At 51.4% G+C, this 20,778-nt stretch overlaps 1 protein-coding gene across 1 annotated transcript in view; it reads left to right on the top strand.

The window, feature by feature from the left end:
* LOC131212227 (coiled-coil domain-containing protein lobo) overlaps positions 1–20,778 on the top strand; it is a 147,590-nt gene that overhangs the window by 123,861 nt on the left and 2,951 nt on the right. The window contains exon 2 of the mRNA XM_058206009.1: positions 18,128–18,322. Within this exon, the coding sequence (XP_058061992.1) occupies positions 18,128–18,322 (195 nt within the window). The remainder of the gene's footprint in view (positions 1–18,127; positions 18,323–20,778) is intronic.

Here is a 20,778-nt window from a genome sequence, read left to right as displayed (position 1 = left end):
GTCAGCGAAAAGGGACCCTACCTTTAATTGGGCGCGTTGGCACTCGGTGGCAATGATCGTAAATTCTCCATCACGGCCTGTAAATGGTTGTAAATTGCAAATCCTGCCCGGCCGAGCGCAGGAGCGCTTTTCCGCGGAAAGAACTTCTAATTAATTCGATCGATCAGATCGGGGGGGGTTGATAAGGGTTTCGGAAGGGCGACAACAGTCGGTAAAAGCTTGTAGCGGAATGTATAGATCGTAGTTTCTTAGCGGGTGTTATGGCTGGTCAGGACACGTCGTGGCCCGTCGGACAACAAGGCACGGAACAGGATGCCTCTGATGCTCGTGCTGCTGCTCCTGTCCAATCAATCATCATTTCGCGGATTTATTTAATATTTCACTTTTATGAGCAACAAATGGGATGCAAACTTGAGGCTGTTTCACTTAGACTCCGAAACAGTTTAGCTTATGATCGATATCGATATGGTAAATACTGTCAGTAAGGCAGGGTTTATTTACTACTGAAGCTACATTTCTAACATCAGCTCAAAAATCAATCAATTCAAGCCCAAAATCAATTCTGCCACGAAACTATTGATCGCCAAGTCTCGGGACATGTTGACCCCAGTGTTGGGTGTGTGGAAAAGAAACACTAAACGAGACGCGCATAAAACGATCGTAAACATCGAGCATCGTAAGGGCGCTCTTGACCCCCCTTGAGAGCTCAGCGCATGATTATGATCTTAAATCATTACGCAGCTTCCTGTTGCGCTAAAAACGACATTTTAATTCGCCGCATGACTTGAATTCCCGCTTATTGCACAATTATCGTGGCTTCAAATGGCCCAAAAACGGCGGAGGCTCTGCTGCACAGATGCTCCGGCGATCCGCCGACCACCTTATCGTCCACATGTGCGGCGGGTGAAGTTCGTGGCTTTCGTGGCCGGCCAGCATATGCCATCGGTGTAGCATAAAAAAAGGGCTGTATGCTGTAGCTAATGGCGCACTATAAGCTCTCATAAATAAGCGCTCCCCACGCCTGGCACGGTGATGCGGTGCGTATCCCGCACCTGTTCAAATCAGTCTGCAAAATATTAGCAACCGCGGGCCATCTTTCCGTGGCGACCCCTGGCGGCCAAACGAACCGAACGAAAGAACAAAAAAAAACCAAGAGCATAAGCCTCAAAAAAGCGGGGAAAGAAAGGCGCAACAGCCGCAGCCGGGATCGAAGCCGTGCATTTAGCGAAGCCGCACGCACGCGAAATGCTAAAGTTTTCGGCTTCCCACTCTGCTCTTCTCGGGTCGATGATTTCCGTTTTACCTGCCGGCCGGCCCCGGGATTATGTTTCCATCCGCTGCCGGTGGGGCGGCCGCGACGGCACTCGCATAAGAGGCGACCCTCTGCAAACAAGCGAAAATGGCAATAATAAAAATAATAGTAACGGCGAGCGGGGGCAATAATGAAAACGGATACCGAATGCACCGCCGTCGCCAGGAAGATGGCGAACCGCAGCGCGCTGCGCTCAGTTGACCGCATCGTCCGCCGGGCGGCCATGCTTTCGGCGCTTCCGGTCCGCTGCAGCAGCAGCAGCAGCACCAGGTTGGAAGCCACACCGAAAAACACCGGGTTCGGGTTCGGTGTCTTTCCCAGCGCTCCCAAAATTCCGCCCATCCGTCGCACATTAATCGGTTCAATCCGAACGACCAGAGCAAGGTAAGGCACCGAAAGAACACGGAAAGAAGAGATCCCACCCATCAGATCTTGCCATGGTCGGTGTCCAAACCTCACCCCACGGAGCGATCGGGTGAGTTATGATTATGTTGCAAGGAACGGCCCGGCCTTTCGGTGCTGTACCCTGGAAGAAGTTTGCTCTACAGATTATCCTTGTCATCATTATCACTTCCGTCGCCGACCGGAATCGCGAGGGACTCCGGAGTGTTTGCTCGAGAGATTTAGTCCTGCTGGAGGGTTTTAATCGACGAGCGTTAGATGTGGAAACGCCGTTAAGGAGTTGAAAGGATTCAGTCGAATCGACAATTAATGTTACACCATTTTTTGTATTAATATTCCGTTCCTCCCAATATCGATTGCAAAATTACGCTTAGCTCTGAGTTTTTTTTTCCAACAGAGGCAGAATGCTCGCTAAGAATGTTTCGCTGATTGCTGGCCACGGACTGGCCACGGGCAGCTGCACACATCACGCACCGGGAAGTGGGTCACACTTTAAAAGGCCCGCACCTGACCACACTGCCGCAGGGTTGAGACTCCCCAAACGGTGTTCAGCTGCAACCGAAGCCACCGCTTCTTCTGGCCCTCGGATTTGAGCCACGCGGACTTAGGACTCGGACTCGGGGATGATGAATTCTCGCCGCAGCGCAGCGGAACGATGCCATTTTAACGACCATTTGCCGGTGAAAAATGGTCGTTCGAAGGCAAATTTGTCGGTTAGATGCCGCTGCATTGCGTGTGGGCACTTCGGGGCACACAGAATCTGAGACCCAAAGGCTGCCGAGGGCCACCGAAAAATGCGATTTCAATAAATCTCCATTTACATACATTTTTCCGTCCATTGCTCGGCGCGTTCGGCTCGCCAGCATAAACATCGGGCGCATCGCATCCTTCATCTGCGCGCTGCGCGACGCACGACAGCGAGGACAATGTCTCCGTTGTTGATCGAGGGCCGCTCGCCTAAACGGCCATTTTATGGGCCGACCGGCGCGGTGCGAACGGTTTGCGACATGATTTCACGCTCAATTGCCGCACTGGTCCTTGGTGGGATCCGCCAGCCGCTCCCGCTTCTCCCCAGCTGGGCTCGTAAATAATCGACCCGATTGGACGATCTAATTGTGCAGACTGGGGCTGTGGCTCGGTTATGGCTACGGCTGCGATCAATGGGCGCGATTGACTGGCTGGGCGATGCAAATGATGATGCACTGGCCCAGGGCCCCCGGAGCTGGCAATCCGGCGTCGGCGAGACCCGATCCGGTGGCCGATCGTAAATATTCTCCGCCCAGCGGCGGCGACAACCGTGCAAAGAAATCGTCGTCCTCTAGGCGTGATGTCCGTTAGTGATGCCGTTTGTGGAACCGTTATTATTTGTCTGGCCATTGCAATCCTGCCCTGCACACTTGCAGCAGAGGTTCGTGTCATCTGGTTTCGTAGTTAATCCAATTTTTAGGATGTTTCGGGATTGTCAAAACTTGCCCAACCCATTCGCGAGCCCCGATTTCGACCGTTACATTAGCCACCGCCTCGTCACTCGTCAATCATTTATCACTCCCGACCGGGACGGGGCCAGGTCCAGCTGCGCCGTTACGGGGCCGTTTAAAAAGGGAACATAAACAAACGGAGCTGCCTCCGAAAGGCGGACTTTTTTCTCTCGTTGATTACCTCCGAAACGTGAAGATAGAAAAAAGCTAGAGCCAGCGCCAGCGAGAATTGTTCTTCCGGCCACTCGCCGTCTCGCCGTCATCTTATTCTTTCAAATATCAATTAACTGGGCATTTATTAAGATTTAAATGCTCCTCCGAACGAGTTTCTCCTCCGTGGGGAACGGGTTTCCCAGTTCCGGTTCCGGTGGCCGGCGCAACCAGGAACACCAACCGAAAGGATCACCATAACTTCGATGACTGATTGTCCGGTAAAAGAACCGGGACGGTCCGGGAAGGAAAGGGTGCGCTTCGGACCAGTGACCAGCACCAGTGCTTGGGCCAGACCCCGAAGACAATTGCAACTGTTTTGGGACAATTACAAAACAACTCAAAGCACTCGGCCATTTTACCGTGGAAGAAAAGAAAAACTTCGACCGATCCGGTCCCGGGAAACAATGGGACGGGGTGCGCGGTTCAGTGGACAGTTTGAGGATTAGGACCCCTCCGAGGTCCGGGGGTCCGGGAACAAAGCCAAAAAAATCTTATTAACATGTAAGACGGCACCAGGATCAAAAGGCCATTACGCGGACGCGGAGGAAACCGGGGCGCGCACCCCGGTTTTCTCATGGATCAGCAAAAACAAATAGTCAATGGGAATGGCCGGGAGGCCGTCCGGTACCCAACAACAACAACAACAAAAACAACAGCGAATGAAGTGACCAGTTCCCGTCCAGCCGGGAGGCAATCAACCGACCGGATGACCAGCAGCGGATGTCGGGCTCACAGTGAGCCGCGCTAGAAATGGCCATAAAACCAACTTTATTACCAAACTGTTTTTGGTGGCCCCCGCCACGTCACCACCTTTCCTCATAACCCGACGCCGGTTTTGGCGGACAACATAAAATCGACCATTTCGCACGCCGTTTTGCCGGTGATCGACCCGTGCCGGGTTCGGGCGGACCGACCAGTGAGGACCGAAATGCTGCGAATTATGCTTTACGACTTTCGGCGGCGGCGGCGACGGTGACGGTGGCTCTCCGTGGGAGGGAACCGAAAAATCGCTGACCACAAACTCAGACAGACCGCGACCGGTGCCGGGGACCGAGCCAGACGGGATCGGTTCTTGAGTTCTTTCATTTAAAGTCCACAAAAAATGGTTGAACCATTTTAGATGTCGAAAACTGAACAAAAACGAACACTTTTAAGTCCGTTTGGATAAAACGTTTTTTCTTTCAGAATATTTCATAATTGTAAACTGCCTTTATTAGCCTCGCGATGAGCCATCTCCCTCAACACGCGAGGGGCATTTAAAATACCTCAAAAATAATTAACCCCCCCAAAAGGACGCCTAGCGCCGGACGGCCGGCCGTCCATTTTCGATCCACCCAAAAACGGCGGAGATGAAAATAAAACAGTGTCCTCCGACGATGCGCAAATCGAAAATCATCGAAAACGATAAAACGTCGGCCAGCTCGGCCAGTGCCGGCCGTAAAACCGCTCCGTTGGCAGGAACAAATTGATTTTCGGAAATCGCTAAACTTTCTTTTTTTACGCGATGCGGCACTTTCTGGCACGGTTCCATCGCGGCCGGGATCAGGATCGTTTCGATGGTGCCGACGGCGCCGGGGGTGATAATAAAACCGGAAACCGCACAAATCAAATTTCGCTCCGCAACTCCTTCGCGGCGGGCTCGAGAATGATGCCGCCGGGATCTGTTGGGCCGCGGTCAGCCGCAGCCGCGACGCACGCAGTTTACGACCTCGCCGATCGGTGGCAATAAAAATGGGCGAGAAGAAGACATCCTTCATCGCGCGTTCTGAATCATAACTTCGGCGAGGCCCGTTTCCCTCGGAAGCAAGGATCACCTGGGACAGAAAAAAGAAACACGCGAACACAGTTCCGTACAAAATACTGAGCTGGGCACACCTTGCACTATCTTCCGGCCTTCGACGTTCGTGCGGAATCGTTTATCTGCCATTTAGTTTACGGCTGTTGATGTGCAGTTTGCGATTTTATGGCCCTCGCGCCTCACGCTCGCGTTGCATAATAAACACATTTTGTGGCTGTCGATCGGGAAGGAACGATAAGCCGCGCGAGAGGGTTCGCGGGTTAAGGACCAACCACCAGCTGCCTGCTGGCCTGCTGCGGCTACAGTCGGGAGTCGGTTAATTAGCACGAGGACTGCCGATGCTGATGTTTTACGGGCGCTTCGGAGCGATAAAAATAACGATTTTTCGCTACTCCAGCAATTAGCGAAGGGCCATCTATTGCTACTAACATAAATTGTTGAAGTGTTGTTATTTGTGGTTAGTTGCCAGGTTGATCGCTCTGGAATGTGATTCGAGCCGGAATCGAACCCGCCTCTGAGCCACCACCAGCTCACTCGATCAGTTCCCGTCTAATGCGCCATTTGACTACAAACACCCGTTTCCACAGGATCAACTGGAGTCCAACCGAACCCAACCGTTGGACATTTTGCCCGCACAAAATACGCCTCTGTCACGCAAAACCATTTTCGGAGCCCTCCGTCACGGACGTCAGTGGCAGGACACGGACGTCCGTGCACGAAGGCTTAGCGGCTGGAGCCGGCGCCAACATTCTGGCGAGATCCGCTTCCCGGCGGACCGCGACACGAGCGAAACGAAATGCGCCTTACACGCGCAGTGTTGGGTCCCGCAGGGCCGTTCGACATCTTGCGACATTTTCGCTGCTACGCACGAATTCCACTGGAGCGCCGTTCCCGCCGTTCCCAGTGGACGCCGGTGGACGACGGAAGGATGTGTGGGGAGAGTGGAACGCAAGACGTATCAGCGCGCCGGGCGCACGATAACAACTCACGTTTTTTTATCTAACTAATCGAGCCGGGCTGAAGGAACCACCGGGGTGTGGGGGGTCCCACGAGGGTGACAAACATAGACGCGTTCGCGGCACGGAATTCGCCAACATCACGGCCGCGAGACGACGACGCCCGGCCGGCCGGCCGGCCTTGTTGGGCATTATAAATTAAAATAAGCGAACAGCGCTGTAAAGGACCCCCTGTGGCCACTGATATCCCCCATCGGGGTCCCCTTTTATCACGCTACTCCGGGGTGCTGGGGTTAAAAATTGAATCCAAAACCCGCGGCAAGGGAAGCCAATTACTTGCGCTACCCGGCGATGGCGACAAATCTTGTTTCGGTGCGTACTTGACATCAATTACGTCGCAATTAAACGGTTTAATGCAATTTAATCGCGTGTCCCATCGATGTGGTCCCATCGCTGGTCGAAAGTGGAGCGAGAGAGTGGGAGAGGCGTCTTCTTCTTCGCTGGTCGGCGTACCAAAAAAAACGGCTTGGCCCAACGCAAGAATGGAACCAAGCCGTCCAGCCACACGGATTCTACACGCCAGGATCCACGGGGCAGGGCTTCAAATTATGCATTCGTCACTCGCTACCGTCGTTGGCCGTTACGCCGGGAACAGCTGTCGCCCGGAGACGGTGATGGTGCCTGACATCCCCGACGGTCCTCGAAACGATCACGGAAAGGGTCCGTCCGCGTCCGAGCGAGCGTCGGTACCGTGGCTTTTGGGAAGATTCGGTAATGACGCCGATTCCTGGACGCTCGTTACTCATTACTCGCGTTTGACAAGCGCCGTTCCGTTGGTCGGTTCGATGCGATTTGGCGATGCCAATAGTGGCTCGTTTCGCTGGATGAATGGCCACCCAGCTAGCCAGGTTTTCGGTTCCAGCCAGGTCAAACGATCGATGGCTTACGAGCCGAACGAGACGGTCAGTTACACGGCCGGCATTTGGTTGGGTGGCTCTCTACTGCCATTTTCGCTGTTGGTTCTTAAAATATTTACTACGCACCCCGATGTCGATCTAATGTAGGTTTTAATCATTATATAGTTTGTCAACACCATCCAGTTGTTTGTATTATTTTCTTCGGCTTGTCTCCCAAATCTTCACCTCAGTCTATATTTCTTTTACCTTAAATTGAAATATAAAATAATGATCTGTAAAATAATTAACAAAGTTCTATCCGCGGGACACAGATAGAACGCACCCTTTCCGACTGAACGTTCGAGCCGCTAGGACCCAAGAATTTGCAACAGACGAGGTAAACGGTTTTTGCTCCTTGACAAACAACACGAATCGCGAAACGAGCAGCGACTGCGGAACCAACTGTGTCCGAGGTGTACCGAAAGAAAGCTCCCTAGACGGTGGTTTCAGTTGGCAAGGGACGAACGCGTTGGTCCCGTTCCATTGACCGGCACCGAAAATCGCCGACTTCGAAGTCGACGATGGACCATCCGGAAAAGGGTTCAAGGCAACGAAGCTAGCGTCAAAGATGGATCACCTCACTACAGCTGGCCACAGTGAACTGCAATTTTTATTCGACTGAGAAAAGCATCCTTCAATACCTCGCAGTTCGGGCAGCTTAAGGATGTTCCACCTCGGAAAGAGGATCAACGTTCGACACAATCTGCTCCCGGTCAGGACCACTGTCTCCGGAGCCGTGCCCGAGGTACACACCTTTCGTCCAATATGTCCACCGTGTTCTTGATTCTCGCCCGCGGAAAGGAAAACGAAAAGTTTCCAACATTTGGCAACCGAACGTTCTGCGTGCACTCCGCGACCGGGTTACCGTCGTTTTCGTTTTTTTTTGTTCCTTCTCTATCCTTGGCTGCATTCCGTAGTTCGGACACTTCGGAGACACAGAACGTGTAGTAAAATAAAACGGAAAAGAAAACCCCAGCAGATTATGGTGGCCACAACGTGGAGGACACGTTTGGCAGGTCACCCGTGTTTGCTCGTTTGGTGGAAAGGTCCAAAGCAGCCCAGAATTGGCTGGCCGATGGTAATTTGATCCCGGGATTGACGTTTCAGGTGACCGCCGGTGGCTTGCACGGTGCGTTTTGATTGACGAACGCACTGAAGGCTGGCCGAGCGCCGGAAGGATGGCTTCTCGGAAATGCTGGTCTCGGAATGCGTGCACCGGTGCAGCGCTGCATTACGCGCCTGCACACGTCACACGTCGGGGCCGCGGTGTGAAATTAAACTGTCCAACGTCCTGTCCTGAAGCTCCTGAACCGGTGGCGGTGCCCTTGTGACCCCTTGTGACCTTTAAAGGATTTCTTAATTAACGTGGCGAGTTTTTATGTTGCACAAATAACTTAAGTTAACATTAAAATATCTCTACATTCCAGGACGATCCGTTCGAACGAAGGTTGCCCTTTTTTTCTTTCAAAGCCTTCTTTCCAGTTCCACGATGGTTCCACGTACATTCCCATCCATTAAACAATTAACTCACTCACTTTTAGAACCACGTTCGGCATGCAGTTGCGGACGCATTCCGACCGGTTTTTAGTGTTGGCCTCCCAACAATTTCCTTCCCGCAGAAAGGGAACGAATTCCCTACTTCCGCGGAATTCCCCAAAATCCGGCGACTAAGGACGGCGGAAGAGCACGTCAATCGACTCCCCGTCAGCAACATAATGCTCGGGCGACACCAAAGTGTGCCCAACAGCCGATCGGGCGCTGTGTTGTGTTTCCACTGTTCCAATCAACAAACGGCCGCCAAAAGGATGACGACGGCGATGATGATGATGATGATGATGTTGCTGGGGAGTTGGCGAATAGTTTGCGCACATGCACATTCCTCACGCGAGCACGCGACCGACCTCGCCGACGAGGGCCACCAGTTGCATCCACGCCGTGGCTCCGGGAATGCGAAGACAAACTTGTGCCCTTGGCGCGCGCGTCCGCCTTTGTGTATGTGGCGGGGCACTAGGAGCGGGATGCCGCTTCCGGTTTCCCGTTTGGGGAATGGATACACACCGAAGGGTACTCCGCACTTTAACTGCGCCAATCGCCGTCGATCGGAGTGTTGGGCGAGCCGAAAATTTATGTGCATCGTTGATTGCGTCGGGCGTTAACAACCCTTGCCCGAGCTGCGTAACTTTTCTCTTTCGTTGACGAGTCGGACGAGGGTGATTTAATGGGTGGGATTTCTTCACGTTAAGCGCTGGTCTTAAAAAAAACTAGTGGAACTCTCATTGGATACTTGTGGAGAGTGACAACAAATAGTTTCGCAGATTCCACTAGGACCTTTGATCGAGCAGTCAGCAATATTTTCCACCCTAAAATACGTTCTTAGCGTGCACCTTTCTTAATTGTTCTTTCATTAAAACCTCTCAGTAAAGCGTGTATTGGGTGTTCAACGATTGCCTTTTATTTGATCGAAACTCTTGCATTTATTGTAGACAAAGTGTTCAAGTTATTCTTTTTAATGAAATTATTAAGAGAGACATAGAAACGATATCAATCCGGACAATCTTTGCATAGTAGCGTGCATTTGTAATGTGCAAAGGTACGGAACATAAATTGTTTAAAACGAACTCATCAGTCCCTGAGGATAATTTGTCTCTAAAAAAGTAAGAACGACTTTCATCCTTTGAGGCGCATGGGTCAATAATTACCGATGCTCTTTTATGAGAGCATCAAACTTAAGGTTAAGACTGATACAATCCTTCCCACCAACGAAAAAGCTGTCTTTGGAATACGCTTCAGTCACGGAAATCACTTTTTCGCCGGAGCTAGAGCTGAACCCGGAGAAGCAGTTCCATGTTTGACTCGTAAAATATCAAAAGTAACGTCTCTGTCATTATTGTGAGCGATAAGACATGAAATGCTGGCCGAGGATCGTAGATCGTGGAGGTTGAAGTTTCAATAACCTATACGACTTTGAGACTTACTGCTCTATGAGCACGAAATACAAATCAATATTAATTTATGAGTAGTCCGGACCTATGCTCTTAGCTTAAAAAAATTGCAAATCAAGCTCCTTCAAACGAGCACCTCACATAGTTTCACTTTAAAGTTTAAACCTCACATAGTTTCACTGTCCCTTTTGTGGGCTTGTTCCAAGTGGCCTAAAGATTCTTTGAACGCCTTGAGTTTAGACATTTCAAGAGTAAACCATCCCGCTCACATTGAGGTGCAACAATCATTGCACAAACCATAACACTGTCCCAGTGTTTGGTCACGAATGGGAAACATTTCCCGTGTCCCATGCTCTGCAACATAAACCGATGGCCTACCGAGCCAACCGTCTAATGACGATAATGATGCTGTTGATAGCGAGCTGATTGTAGCTCGACACCGCCGCCGACGACGACGGCGACTGATGTACTATATAATGTTGCCCCAGACGCCCCATCAGATCGCCACCCACCTTGCACCGAAAGCGACCACTTGTTGCACCGTGTGTGTGGGTGCGCGGTGCGGTGGCATCCGGGACTCCGGAATCCGACAAGTGAAAATAATCCCATCCTAATCCGTCTTCCTGCAGACGGAGCCGACCCGAAGGACCTGCGAGCGTCCCTTCCGCCGCCATTGTCTCCTGGACCGGGCGGTTGCATCTCGCAACAGTGGTTCACTCCCTTTCGTCCTTGCTTCGCAGCACCACCCAACACCCATCCAACCGACCGATCGACCTGGGGACGAGCAATCAAATAAATATCATAATTACTTGCTTATTAATTACGCATCTCAATCGTCTCCCGGGGGCCCGGCTAGGATGTGCCCCACTTGCCCCGCTCGCCTCGGGGTCCTCGACGCCCCACCGAGCCAACATAGCAATGGCAACAACAGCCCATTAAACCGGTTGTGAAACGGAACAGAGCGGCGCAGACCGAACGGCCGAACATAACCGTTTATCATTATTATCATCATGCTTATCGTCACCCGGCACCCGACTGGTGGGTGGTGATGGTGGGGTGGGGGCACCCTCCAACCCATCCGAAGAAGAATGTTGCCGAAAACGGAAAAAGTTGCACATCTTTGCCGGGCGTCTTTGCCGAACCGTCTTTGCCGATACACTTCTTAAGTCTTCTTACGGCGTTTTGCTCAACTTTGTCCTCCCCCTCCGGTCCACCCCATAGCTACGTCCCAGCGCCGCACACGTCCAGCGCTGGAGTTTGATTTTTATTAACCCACAAACAATAAATCATTTTCTTTTCGCTTTTCTCGGCCACGAAGATGCTCCACGCGGGGTTGTGAGGACTCGAGCAGCGGTGGACCGGAGGCCGGTCCGTCTTTGTACTTCGTCGCTTCTCGGACCATTCTCCCTCCATTCGCTACTAGGGCCCGTGAAGAAGGACTCAATCGTCTTAAGCTGCCACTTACGGGAGAGTCATTTGTGCCGAGTGACGGGGGTCTGTTATTGTGTCTGGGTTCTCTGTCAACCACCAACGGCCGGCCGTAACCAATCCAAAACTGACTTTCAGTTTCATGTTGCATCCGCAACAGGATTGAAAGTTTAAGTCACTTTTTCGGCCCAAAGTCCGAGTAATCAGTTGAGACGATTTGAGCCACGATCGGGAAACAGGATTGCCGACGATTCGATGAGCCATCGTCGGGTCGAGAAACCGGAAAGAAACCACCTTGCCGCGCAAGTCGGCAAGTTGAGGAAGGTTACGACTCGCCCCGACCGACCTGAAACCGGGCCACAAGTTTACGAAAGAAATCAAACACGGGACGGGACCGACAGGCGTACCTTCCTGAGCGGGCGGCCGTGCCCCCGTCGTCCACCTCCGGAAGATGGTGGAGAAAAGTTTCCATGAATGAACGACGCCCAGTACGAGGTCGGGACGAAGCTCCAGGAAGCGGGGAGCTCGAGGAGCCCGAAGACGTCTCTGGCAGCCCGAAAACCGACTTCGACTCCGGGGGCTGTATGTGTGCCGAGAACTCCGGGGCCAGGTTTTATGTGTCTGGAAATGGGTTTTCTTTTATTTCCTCGCCGCCGCCGCTCGAGACGCTCTTTACGCTAAGCTCCTCTGCTTCTCAGCTCCGTCCACCCGTCGCAGCCCGTCGCAGGGGCCGGGACAAAGCCGGAAAAACAAACGATGACAAGGACGACCAGGAGGAAGAAGCAGAAGAAGGAGCAAAAGAAGAGGTAGCGGCGTGGCCGAGAAACGGGGCCACTACCACGTGGCCACTACACTCTTGGCACCAGGGAGAGAGAGAGAGAGAAAGAGAGAGAGAGAGAAAAGGGGCTGCCCGAGAGACAACCTGAGGATCGTAAAAGCAGGTCACAAAACGGGTCATTCCCTTCCCCAGTCTGGCTCTGGTCTGTGTGTGTGTGTGTGTGTGTAGCGGGTGGTGGGTGGCAACTGGGAGGCCCAAGTGAGAGTGCATAAAAAAACCAAAACAGAAACATAGTGGCCACCCACCGCCGGAGAAGGGCGGACGGACGGCGGTCGGTGGATATAATTTTATTTCCATTTTTATATTTATTTCCATTTTTATCTCCCGTTCTTAGCACATCGTTTTGGCGAGTGCCTTCCAGCCTTGCCGCTGGCCACCGCCTCTCTCTCTCTCTTGCCCAGGCTCCTTTGACAGGTGCTTATCTCGTTTACGATTTGATTTCCCTCCTTTTTTTTTTTTTTGGTTGCCAGCCGGTTCTCTGTTTTGGTTCCGCCGCGTTCCGAGTGTCCGATTCCCTCGAGTGTCATGTTGCCAATTCTTCAATCCTTTTGTGCCGTGTCTCTCGCTCTCTCTCTCTCGCTCTCGCTCACGGCGTCACTCTCTTTGGCCATTCTTTTTGTGCACTTTTAGCATAAGCACATAAATAAACACTTTGTGGGGGACCCGAACAAACGAACGACCGACCGACCGGACGAAGTGTTCCGAGCGGAATCGGAATGGCCACCACCCCGCCCTGGGGCCTGGGCCTGGGGGCAAAGAAGGGACGGTAGTAAAAGGGAAGTTGATTTTCATTCACAAATGCGATTTTACTACTATCATTGAGCTATCAAAAGCCGGCGAGCGAGAAAGAGAGTGAGTGAGTGAGAAGGCGAGAGAGCAGGAGAGTTGTAAAAACGATGATGCAATGATCCGTGACCGAACGGGGCGACCGGCGGGGTGCTGCTGCTCGCCGGCCGGCCGGACTTACTCCACCGTTTATGGGTGTATTCCGTTTTATTTCATTCGTTTTTCCCCATTTTGCTGGTTCTGTTTTTTTTTCTTTTTTGGGTGGTTGCCATTTTGCCAAGGACCCTGGCGGAGGGAGGCGGCGAATTGTTGTCGGTCGGTCGGTTGTGATTTATCCACTTAACACGGGCATTACCGTACAGCATCATCGTGGGGCGGTAGGGCGAGAGAGAGCGAGAGAGCAGAAATTTATTATTGCAATCCCGGGCAACTCCTGTACTCCTTGTGTTCCGGTGTGTCCGGGTCGGGAGGATTATCGCGAGGTGAGCAAAATCCCTCGGTTTTTTTATTTCGCCGTCGCGTTTAGCGAACGATGTTCATAACAATTATGTGGCAAGTGAGTGCCAACGACTTGGGGCCGGGTTGGGATTTAATAGGGACCCCCTGCCTGGTTTTTTTTTTGGTCCTTTCGAGTGATAAAACCCACAACACTGATCGCCATGTTATTGCTGGGCTTTGCGTGTCGCTTACGACCCGGCAAACAAACTGGAACTGGAGGGTTTGTGACGATTAACGTTCGTCTGTTCATTTCCGAGCTTTGAACGAAAGAACCCACTGAAGTCTAGTTGCTTCAACCCACAGACACAGACAGCGTGTTCGTGTTCCGAACCGATCGGAAAGGATGCTCCGGTCCATGAGCGCTGCTGGAACGCAAATGCCGCCAACGATTTGTCACTTGTTGCTTCGAAGCCGGTTTTGTCGACAAAAAGAAAACCCAGGAAAAACAAACCACCCCACCGACAGCGAGCGAGACGGAGAGCGACGGAGTGAGACGGAGTGCGAACGGAACGGAAAAGCCGGTGGAAAATGAAATAAAAACGAAAGCTCCTTATCTTCGAACTTGTTTGGCCACTTTTCTTTCTCTTTTTCCGCTTTCCGAGTCGAGTTTTTGCCATTTGCTGGATGGGCCGTGGGTGGACGACGGTACCACTACTGCCGCATCCCCGGCGCAGTTGCGGTTGTGTGTGTCCTTCCCGGCTCCCGAAGTAAATAGGAGTTTCCGGTGCCCCGCGCGCGCTCCCGCTCGCTCTCTCTCGCTCACTCTTCCGTGGGCGTGAAAAACAAAATAAAAATAAAATTAAACTTCTGTTGTGTTGGAGTCGCTCGGCACGTACCCACACAGACGCACAGCCAGGAACGGTCCTCATCGGAGAAAGTGATGCACCGACCCGGCGGTCACGGCCTTGGCACAGAAAAAGCGATGCACCGCAAACGATGGGAACGAACGAGCCGGGGATCCTTGCTTGATCCTGCTCCGGGCCGTGGCCCTGGCCCCGACCCCGGCGGGGCGTGGGAAGATGGAATTTAAATTTTTCCCCCACTCCGGCACGGTGAAGTGGCCCGAAAATAAAACGGGAGCAAGTGAAACAACAAAACACACGGGCACCCGGGCATTCTCGTGCGGTCTTTTCGCCATCGCCCGGCTGGCTTAAGATTTAATTCTCCTTCTCTTGCGTCCGTAGTTTTGTTTACGATTGTTTCTCGACGTCCGCGTCCTCCCGGAAGGCTTCCGGGACCGGCGGGCTTTTCGACATTCCGGCAGGTTACTGACCATCCGCAATGTTTGGTTCTGTTTTGTGTTGGTCACCCCGGGTTCACGTCTCCTTTAGGGCTGCGCCCGTTCCTTTCCGCAACACGGCAAGGCTCAGGAAGCACTCGGGTATTGATTTAAGCTTTCGGCGGTGCACCTTCGTGGGGCAATCTTTGTGGCTTGGCTAGGGATGGCCTCAATTAAGTAGGAATTAAAAACATTTGAATTTACAAAGATGTCAGCTCAATTTGTCGAACTTTTTTGGATCAAGAAGAGACGTTCTATTTAATATTCCTAATAAAAAATGAAGATAATTGACAATGGTATGACATCATTTATGAACGGACTGAGCCGTATTAAGCATCAATTTAAAGGTTTGCACTCAAGTTGATGGACTAGTCAGGGTTCGAACTGGCATCGTTCGCTTGGCAACTCGCGAATCGGTGCATCGTAGCCAGGTGATCTATGGACAAGCCAAAAAAGCAAGAATCGTTTTACAAAACAACTAAAAGAAAATATAACACTATTGTGCCAGAAGGAAATCAGGAACTGGTTTATTATTTTTTCTTCTTTTGCAATAAACTTTTAATTCCGTAAATAATAATTTATTTGATGTCTCGCACTGACAGGGTTTGGACTAAAGACTCTCACCTTTGGAACAGTTTAATATACAAAAACATATTCTTATCTTGTGTTACCTTACGTGCAGTTATGTAATTCTTGTGTGTCCGCTTCAGATAAGTGATTCTATTCGCAATTCACGTTGCGCTTTCCAATTCTTCTTCGAGCAGGATTTGCTTGAAGCATTTTTTGTTCAATCATTTGTGTTTAGTCAAAAACTGTTGGGTGTAGAACTTTAAGCCATACAGCTCGATAAAAGCTCCACATCGATTCGGCTGGCTAGTGGGCCGCTTTCTCCCGCCCTCGGATTGTGGTTTCCTTCCGGTCCGCCATGTGTAGCAGCCCCCTTGGGGCAGGCGAGTGTTCTGTTGCCCTGCAGCCTTGCGAATCCTTGCCGTCCCGGAGACATTCGACGCACGGGACCGTGCGATTGCAATTACCTTCGGTAGTGTTTCATTTTCGATTTCCCTCCGAGAAGCGGGGGATCCGAGCGGTCGCTCGGTTGATGGATCGAACGGCAACGGCCATAAGTCAGCGGCTCTCGGGACCCGTTAGTGTTGCGAGTGCTCCGCAGGATCGACGGGGTGGCCGACGCAATCTTTCATTCCGTTAGGCTCTCGCACCCTCGGGCCGTATGTTCTCTTGAGTGATGTCGTTTCGTGATTCCCTCGTCCTTTTTTTTCTCTTTATGCTTTCTATGCTCCGCTCCCCGTTCCCGTTCCGCGTTGCGACAGTTCGTCTTCGGGGCCCTTCGCTCGTAGTTTTGCAATAGTTTTTGGGATATTTTGGGCCGTACTTTTCCCCTTTTCTTTCGCCAGCCAGCTCCAGTCTCATTTTCGCAAACACCAATCATCCAATCACTCGCCCTGCCAATGTCTCAATGGGCCCCTTCTTTCGGGTTCCGTACGCAGCCGGCGCGTGTATGCGTCTTTCAATTTATCTAAGAACCACCTTGGCCGGCACCTTGGCCTCCGGAACGTCGGCCGAAATCTGGAAAAATGGTACCCCAAGCCCCAACCCGAGGCGCGACCCGGGAGCGGACAGAGGGATTCGATTCGGTAATTCGCACCAATCGCTCGTTGGTGGATTGGAACCGTCGGCGATGACGGCGACGACGACGACGGTTGCGTCCCAGTCCCAGGCTCTTATCCTTTCGCCGGCGTGTTCAGGATTCTGATTTCGTCATACTTGTGCGTCAAGGAGGGTGGGGGGAGCGGCCCGAAATGGCCCACACGCTATCGCCATCGGGAAGGACCGCCGTGGTTTTCGCCGTGTGTTCCATTATTTTCACGAGAGGGCCCCGTTTTGCGGTGGAACTCCTTTGTGTCGTAGGGGAGCTGTTTTAAAAAATCAAACAAGAAACTGTTAAATAGTTGTAGTTGATAATACGATTTTTAGTACACCAAATGTTTGCACCATAAAGGTGCCCGAATTCAGGAACTCTTGGAACCGTTCTGGAAATTGTTTTTTTTACTTGGATCTTCATTAGACATAAATACTTGATAAAATAAATAAATACATAAAATTAGAGAGATATTCCACATCGGAAAGGTAGTTTTTCAATAAGGCTAAGGTATCAAAAGTATGTAAGGTTCGAATTTCGGCTGTTCCGAAAGTGATCCACCTTCAGTTCGCTCAGCCACCGACACCTTATGAATTGTGATATTTTTCGCTCCGGTTTTTTTCCTTTGCACTATGCTGCGGGATTCAATCTCATCACACGACGACGGCGGCGGCGGCGGCGATGGTGGTCCTCCGCCAGCCAACAAATCTCCGGCGGAATATCAATCCGGAGTAATCCGTTCGGGGCAGTGAGACCTTTCAGTGTTTTGTTTTCCCTTTTTTTCCACGCTGCACCTTCACCTCTAGCCGGCACATCCGTTCATCATCTCGATTCCGGCTCGGTGCGGTGCGGATCGTTCGTCACGCCGTGCCACCGTGCATTATGCTGCTGCTGCTGGTGCCGGTGGCCTATCTTGGTCCTGCGGTCTTTTCGATTCGATGGCTTTCCCGAATGCTTTCTTTCGGTGTGATAAGATGCCCCACGGAATTGGCTTTCTCGCCCCGTGAACGCCGTCCACCCCTAGGGAGGCCGCTGGACCCCGGGACCCGTCTCGCACGATTGATGTCAAGTGTATGTGGCAGCATAGCCAAGTCCAAGGGCAGCCACATGAGGCCGCTAGCGGCGAGCATCGGCGGATCGGCGGGTGAGTGCGGGCAAATTGACGGGCATCGAAAAAAAACCCGTTGCCCCGCTCGGGCAAGCTTCTCATCAGCAATCCCCGCCCGTGTCCCTCACGCCCTTAATGGATCCCTGCCACGGTGTGTGGGGCCATTTTCTCGAGACGGTCAGCCTGCCGGTTTTGGGCCCAAAAAAAGGAAAATTGCTCCAACGAAATCGAATTCGCAAACGCAACGAGTCAAATCGGAACGCACCTTCGCACCGGGCGGGGGGTGGTCGTTTGTTTTCCCTTTTTCCAGTTTTTCCTTCGGTCCACCAAAAATTGGATCCCGTACGCGAACGAGTAAATTCCGAAAAAGGGAGGGAAAACGGATATCGGCTATCGGCCGATTGTTTCGTGTAACTTTTGCTGCCCCGATTCCATTGGAAAACTCACTGGCCGTTGTTTGTTCCGTTCCGTTGCAGCCCACGGCCCTGGTGTCGCCGGATGCGGTGCTGCAGTGTCGCCGTGCGAACAGCTTCGAGTTGGCCACGCTGCTGTGCAGCTTTCTGATCGGGAACGGGTTCGCCGCTTGCGTCGTTTCCGGTTACGCGACACGGGAAGTGGTCAACAACGACCAGCAGCGGGTTGCGTGTCCTTTCGTGCCCCAGGAAGACGAGGTAAGTCGACACTAGCCCATAGTAAACCCATTCTTTTACTTCTACTCTCTAAAGATCGAATTAACTTAGGTTTTGATATATTTAGTTCTTGTGTCAAATGTTTATCTATTTATCAATGTTTCTCATGAATGAAAGTTATGAAAGATATAGTTGAGACTTCAAAGAAGAGTGCAATTTTGAATTTCGTTTTCATATTTTGACATTACATTGATTGAGTTTGAGTTTCTTTAAATTCAGACTGTTATTTTACGTCACTCATTATTCGTTTCATATTCTTCGTTCAACTCTCCAGTTCTTTTTTCCACTTGCCGAGCAAATAATTTTATTTTGTCAACAATAAAGTTATTGCCACAAACGGAAACCAACCACTCAGATTGAATAACTAATCCATTAAATAAATTTAAACAATCAATTCCACTTTATTTGCAGTTGTCTGCAAATGGTCTTATTACATTTTACATCCTGCCCCTGGTGGCCCTATTATTATGTATCCAAACTGTAGCCTAAATTCACGCTGATTACAATCATTAGCGCCACAATTTATTAGCTTTTTGCAACACGTTCCGTTCGCGTCATTGAATCTTGATCCACATCGCTCGATCATTTTTCGATCCGACGTCCCGGTCCTACTTTTTGTTCCCCGCTTCCCGCGAAGTGATGCCGATATCCTGCCGGCAATTCCTGCTCCTCCCCAAACCCTTTTCTCGCCGACGGATGATCCGACGACGGACGGACACAAAAGCGAGCACCGGCCGCGCTCCTCGGGCCCGTCTTAAATTTCCACATCCTTTCCGCTGCGTTCGCGCGCGGGGACACGGAAAGTGCAGTGCGGCCTGCATCATATTACCAGCTGCTACCGCCGCTACATTGTCCGCGCTCCTGAACCACCGAACCGCCACCGCCACCGCCACCGCCGCCGGATGTTCGGGGTTTGGCGTGTAAATGAAATCGGCTCAGGGGAAAAAATACACGGCAAAAATCGCAGCGATGCGTCCCCATTTTGTGGGCTTCTTCTTCACCATCGGCCACCACTTCCTGCCACCGACCGCACCGTGGAAGGATGCAGCTCTTTTTTTTTTGGCGCGCCCCGTTTTCCTTCCAAAATTTCGCGCAATGCGACATCCGGCCGCTTGGTGAGGTTTCGCGGCAGTTGCTACCCATTGCGACTGCAACCACGCCGAGGACCCCTGAACGCCAGGGGTTCGTCTCCTAATTGAAGATGGAAATTTGACCTGTCCTCCCAGCGCCCGGCGGCACACCGCCCTTCCTCGTCCCGCAGCGACTTACTGCGCAAAAGTGGCATTTATCCATCAACCGCGGCCAAGACGCGACGGTGTGCCATCGGTTAGTTTGTGTTTTGTGGGGGGGTCTCTCCCCGTCTCCGCTCTCTCCCGCCCTCTCTCACTTTCACGCGGTGGTCGCGATCCGCAGAAACCGAGGAAGCGGCAAAAAAACACAAGCAAGCATTGCGGCCACATTAGCAACATATGCGCAACACCTGGCCGGCCGCTGCAGGATGAGTGACCGAATTAAAAAGCGAAGTGGAAAAAAAAACCGCGAAATCGGCAAACCGTGTGGCCGGCCGAAAGGACAAAAGGACTCCTGCGGCGAGTCCTGCGTGGTCTGCGTTTTTTTTTGTCTTGCGGGGAGCTCCCGTAGCAAAGGGGACCGTAAAAGGTGCTCGGGGAGGCCGGTTAATGACCAGAGCTGGTAACGCGGGGCCAATGAACCCTGATCGAGACCCGCTGGGGCTTTTGTTCCAACCAAGGCACCACGACAGAAAGGCTTTTCAGGGCCTCCACTTTGTAATGTTATTTTTTTTTAATATGGTTGTAGAAAAATATCATCATTCTCTCATGCTGGGTGACGTTTCGAGACGTTGAAAAGTGTAAAAATGTTTGAGAAATAAAATCTTGGAGGAATGTAAACTCTTTTCGATTGAATGAAGTTGATGGCAACTATGTGAGGAGCTTTAGAACTAAACTACTGAACCCTTTGGAACTCAATTTGATTTGCATTAAAAAGAATTTTCGACCAGAAAGCTGCCGAAAATTAATCTTCACCATTCACCAGTAATTTTATCACCAACCCGTTGACACGATAAGAACAGTGTCTTCCTCGAAGATGAACCCTTTGAGAGCCCCCTATGAGAGCCTTTGTGCAATATCTGAGTCTGATCTGAGTCTCCAGGAATTGCTGTTACTGTTTTGAACAGCTTTCAATGCCGAGCTGCCGATCGTAGGCTACAATACATTTAAGTTACATTTGAATTAGAAATTGGTAGTTATGCTTTTATGTGCAAAGAACCCATCGATTGAGCTATATTAATCGATCTTACAACGTTTCGAATCGTCAGAACGGAACCTGACCATGCCGAACTTTCAACCTGAGCATCCAATGAGTACATTCTGATTTCATTTTGTTATTCCTGCGTCTTTATTGCGTTATTTTTAACT

This window comes from Anopheles bellator, chromosome 2 (genome assembly GCF_943735745.2).
Source record: "Anopheles bellator chromosome 2, idAnoBellAS_SP24_06.2, whole genome shotgun sequence".
In the NCBI taxonomy this organism is placed as follows: Eukaryota; Metazoa; Arthropoda; class Insecta; order Diptera; family Culicidae; genus Anopheles; species Anopheles bellator.
Note: the sequence above shows the minus strand (reverse complement) of the source record. Positions and strands in the feature narration are given on the sequence as shown.